Source organism: Lampris incognitus, chromosome 4, assembly GCF_029633865.1.
Source record: "Lampris incognitus isolate fLamInc1 chromosome 4, fLamInc1.hap2, whole genome shotgun sequence".
NCBI classification, from domain to species: domain Eukaryota; kingdom Metazoa; phylum Chordata; class Actinopteri; order Lampriformes; family Lampridae; genus Lampris; species Lampris incognitus.
The window spans coordinates 69,064,585-69,069,584 of NC_079214.1; the positions used below are offsets into that span (position 1 = coordinate 69,064,585).

General features: G+C 47.9%; 1 protein-coding gene across 2 annotated transcripts in view; it reads left to right on the forward strand.

Moving 5' to 3' along the window:
* The window catches only part of rras2 (RAS related 2), a 73,020-nt gene that overhangs the window by 57,778 nt on the left and 10,242 nt on the right, over positions 1 to 5,000 (forward strand). For both annotated transcript variants that reach the window (XM_056278118.1, XM_056278119.1), the window contains exon 2: positions 1,957 to 2,044. In XM_056278118.1, the coding sequence (XP_056134093.1) occupies positions 1,957 to 2,044 (88 nt within the window). The remainder of the gene's footprint in view (positions 1 to 1,956; positions 2,045 to 5,000) is intronic.

Sequence of the window (5,000 nt, forward strand, 5' to 3'; positions counted from 1 at the left end):
ACATAGTACTGCGGAGAAACATAGTATAAAACAAAAGAATATACTGTCATCGACTATAACAGCAACATCGTGTGTCAGGTGACTACTACTCACTGTGCCTCACTTTATGGCAGGCAGCAACATAGCCTGCTGCTAACTTACACTCACTGTGCCTCACTTTATGGCAGGCAGCAACATAGCCTGCTGCTAACTTACACTCACTGTGCCTCACTTTATGGCGGGCAGCAACATAGACTGCTGCTAACTTACACTCACTGTGCCTCACTTTATGGCAGGCAGCAACATAGACTGCTGCTAACTTACATTCACTGTGCCTCACTTTATGGCAGGCAGCAACATAGCCTGCTGCTAACTTACACTCACTGTGCCTCACTTTATGGCAGGCAGCAACATAGCCTGCTGCTAACTTACACTCACTGTGCCTCACTTTATGGCAGGCAGCAACAGAGGCTGCTGCTAACTTACAGCTCTTTGGGTCTTCCCCTAGTAGGACTGGTAGTTTTTCTTCCTCTGGTAGGTTTAGAAAACCTTTTGTTATGAGTTGGAGAAGTTTAAAATGTGCTTCTCTAACATGTTTATATTTCCACATGTGGTGAGGAAGTGTAGCTCTGTTTCAGGCTCACTGAGGGTGCAGTGATGATGATGATGATGATGATGAGGGTGCAGTGACAGCACAGTCTTTGCTCTGCAGGGGGCAGGTTTTCCTGTGTCTCCCCTTGTCAACAGCAGGGCTGTGCTCCCTCAGTCTGCACACAGTCAGGGTTGTTTTTAGTTGTTGGTCAGTCACCATGCTCACATCATCTGCTGTGGTGGACTGTCCATGTGGAGACAGACAGCACTGTCCATGTGGAGACAGACAGCACTGCATGTTGCTCTGTGTGTGTGTTTGTGTTACAATGTGTGAGGTAGTTTAGTTTTAACTGCTGGGTAGTGTGATTGGGTCTGACTGGTGATGTGTTGTGTTGCTGAGGTGTGTTACTAGAGCAGGTTTGGGCTCTCAGCCTCAGGACCGGTTGGGTAAGGGGGGTCCTGTTACTCCTCAGCTCTTGGTGTTGCAGGGCTTGGTGATGGTATGAGAGGGGGTCACTTAGTTTTACATGTGTCCAAAAGTTCATTGCTCTTGTTTGTGTTTTGAGTCTTAGTGGGTATTGGCCTAATTCTGCCCTGCACGCATTGTTTGTAGCTTTCCTCTGGACCTGTAGGAGGATCTTACACAACTCTGCATACAGGATCTCAGTGGGGCGTTGATCCCATTGAGTAAAGTCTTGTTGTGTAACTGGACCCCACACCTCACTGCCATAGAGTCCAACTGGTCCAATAACACACCCAATTAATTTTAACCAACTCTAACTGGTATTTCTGTTTGTATATTTTAGTTTGAATCCTAGACAGGTGTAGTGTATGCAGGACTCCACGTGTTTTGTACCAATTGAGAATTTAGGTATAACGTCCTGAAATGTGGATCTTTTTTGGAACATCATTATTTTGGTCTTTTGGGGTTTACTGTCAGGGTCCAGGTCTGACGGTAATGTTCTAGGAGACCCAGGCTCTGCTGTAGGCCATCTGCTGTGGGGGACAGCAGAACCAGGTCATCTGCAAAGAGACGGTGTTTCACCTCCTGATGGTGGAGACTTACCCCGGGGACAGAGGACTTCCCTAGTATAGTAGCTAGTTCATTAATGTAGATATTGAAGAGTGCAGGGCTTAGGGGGCAGCCCTGACGGACACCTCGTCCTTGGGTAAAGAATTCTGTTCTTTTTTCGCCAATTTTTACGCTGCACATATTGCCAGAATATCTCTCTCTCTCTCTCTCTCTCTCTCTCTCTCTCTCTCTCTCTCTCTCTCTCTCTCTCTCTCTCTCTCTCTCTCTCTCCCTCTCTCTCTCTCTCTTTCTCACTCTCTCATAGACTTACACACATTCTCACACATCTTCTTCTGTCTTTGTCTCCCCTGCAGTCTTACTTTGTCACTGACTATGACCCCACGATTGAAGACTCGTACACCAAGCAGTGTGTGATTGACGAGAGAGCGGCCAGGCTTGACAGTAAGTGCACTTTGTTGAGCAAACAAGTTATTCAACCAGAGCAAACACATGTTCACCCACTCACACACATTCTCTCTGTCTGTCTGTCTGTCTCTTTGTCTCTGTCTGTCTGTCTCTCTCTGTCTCTCTGTGTCTCTCTCCCTCTCTCTGTCTGTCTGTCTCTCTCCCTCTCTTTTTCTCTCTGTGTGTCTCTCTGTGTTTCTCTCCCTGTCTTTCTCTCCCTGTCTCTGTGTGTCTCTCAATTCAATTCAATTCAATTCAACAGGGCTTTAACAATACATTTAGTAGGTGCAACGTTAATTGAACTTGAAGGACAAAGAAGAGAAGAACAAAAAATAGAGAGACAAGGAAGAAACCAGTGTGTGTGTGTGTGTGTGTGTGTGTGTGTGTGTGTGTGTGTGTGTGTGTGTGTGTGTGTGTGTGTGTGTGTGTGTGCGTGGTTGTGTGTATGTGGATGTGGTGCTCAAGTCAAGACAAGTCAATTTTATTTGTATAGCCCAATATCACAAATTACAAATTTGGCTCACTAACTGTCCCTCAGATTGTGACATGCAACAATATATTTGGCTGCTGTGTTGCAGATTGTCTTCTCCTCTCCCAGTAGGATGGCTAGTTTGTCTTCTCCTCTCCCAGTAGCATGGCTAGTTTGTCTTCTCCTCTCCCAGTAGGATGGCTAGTTTGTCTTCTCCTCTCCCAGTAGGATGGCTAGTTTGTCTTCTCCTCTCCCAGTAGAATGGCTAGTTTGTCTTCTCCTCTCCCAGTAGGATGTCCAGTTTGTCTTCTCCTCTCCCAGTAGTATGGCTAGTTTGTCTTCTCCTCTCCCAGTAGGATGTCTAGTTTGTCTTCCCCTCTCCCAGTAGGATGGCTAGTTTGTCTTCTCCTCTCCCAGTAGGATGTCCAGTTTGTCTTCTCCTCACCCAGTAGGATGTCTAGTTTGTCTTCTCCTCTCCCAGTAGTATGGCTAATTTGTCTTCTCCTCTCCCAGTAGGATGGCTAGTTTGTCTTCTCCTCTCCCAGTAGGATGGCTAGTTGGTCTTCTCCTCTCCCAGTAGGATGGCTAGTTTGTCTTCCCCTCTCCCAGTAGGATGTCTAGTTTGTCTTCCCCTCTCCCAGTAGGATGGCTAGTTTGTCTTCCCCTCTCCCAGTAGGATGGCTAGTTTGTCTTCTCCTCTCTCAGTAGGATGGCTAGTTTGTCTTCTCCTCTCCCAGTAGGATGGCTAGTTTGTCTTCTCCTCTCCCAGTAGGAAGGCTAGTTTATCTTCCCCTCTCCCAGTAGGATGGCTAGTTTGTCTTCTCCTCTCCCAGTAGGATGGTGGCTAGTTTGTCTTCTCCTCTCCCAGTAGGATGGCTAGTTTATCTTCCCCTCTCCCAGTAGGATGGCTAATTTGTCTTCTCCTCTCCCAGTAGGATGGCTAGTTTGTCTTCCCCTCTCCCAGTAGGATGGTGGCTAGTTTGTCTTCTCCTCTCCCAGTAAGATGGCTAGTTTGTCTTCTCCTCTCCCAGTAGGATGGCTAGTTTGTCTTCCCCTCTCCCAGTAGGATGGCTAGTTCATCTTCTCCTCTCCCAGGAGGATGGCTAGTTTGTCTTCTCCTCTCCCAGTAGGATGGCTGGCTAGTTTGTCTTCTCCTCTCCCAGTAGGGTGGCTAGTTTGTCTTCCCCTCCCCCAGTAGGATGGCTAGTTTGTCTTCTCCTCTCCCAGTAGGATGTCTAGATTGTCTTCTCCTCTCCCAGTAGGATGTCTAGTTTGTCTTCTCCTCTCCCAGTAGGATGGCTAGTTTGTCTTCTCCTCTCCCAGTAGGATGGTGGCTAGTTTGTCTTCTCCTCTCCCAGTAGGATGGTGGCTAGTTCATCTTCTCTTCTCCCAGTAGGATGGCTAGTTTGTCTTCTCCTCTCCCAGTAGGATGGCTAGTTTGTCTTCCCCTCTCCCAGTAGGATGGTGGCTAGTTTGTCTTCTCCTCTCCCAGTAGGATGGCTAGTTTGTCTTCCCCTCTCCCAGTAGGATGGCTAGTTCATCTTCTCCTCTCCCAGGAGGATGGCTAGTTCATCTTCTCCTCTCCCAGTAGGATGGCTAGTTAATCTTCTCCTCTCCCAGTAGGATGGCTGGCTAGTTTGTCTTCTCCTCCCCCAGTAGGATGGCTAGTTTGTCTTCTCCTCTCCCAGTAGGATGTCTAGTTCATCTTCTCCTCTCCCAGTAGGATGGCTAGTTTGTCTTCTCCTGTCCCAGTAGGATGTCTAGTTTGTCTTCTCCTCTCCCAGTAGGATGGCTAGTTTGTCTTCTCCTCTCCCAGTAGGATGGCTAGTTTGTCTTCTCTCCCAGTAGGATGGCTAGTTTGTCTTCTCCTCTCCCAGTAGGATGGCTAGTTTGTCTTCTCCTCTCCCAGTAGGATGTCTAGTTTGTCTTCTCCTCTCCCAATAGGATGGCTAGTTAATCTTCTCCTCTCCCAGTAGGATGGCTAGTTAATCTTCTCCTCTCCCAGGAGGATGGCTAGTTTGTCTTCTCCTCTCCCAGTAGGATGGCTAGTTTGTCTTCTCCTCTCCCAGGAGGATGGCTAGTTCATCTTCTCCTCTCTCAGTATGATGGCTAGTTTTGTCTTCTCCTCCCCCAGTAGGATGGCTAGTATGTCTTCTCCTCCCCCAGTAGGATGTCTAGTTTGTCTTCTCCTCTCCCAGTAGGATGTCTAGTTTGTCTTTTCCTCTCCCAGTAGGATGTCTAGTTTGTCTTCTCCTCTCCCAGTAGGATGGCTAGTTTGTCTTCTCCTCTCCCAGTAGGATGTCTAGTTTTTCTTCTCCTCTCCCAGTAGGATGTCCAGTTTGTCTTCCCCTCTCCCAGTAGGATGGCTAGTTTGTCTTCCCCTCTCCCAGTAGGATGGCTAGTTTGTCTTCCCCTCTCCCAGTAGGATGGTGGCTAGTTTGTCTTCTCCTCTCCCAGTAGGATGGCTAGTTTGTCTTCTCCTCT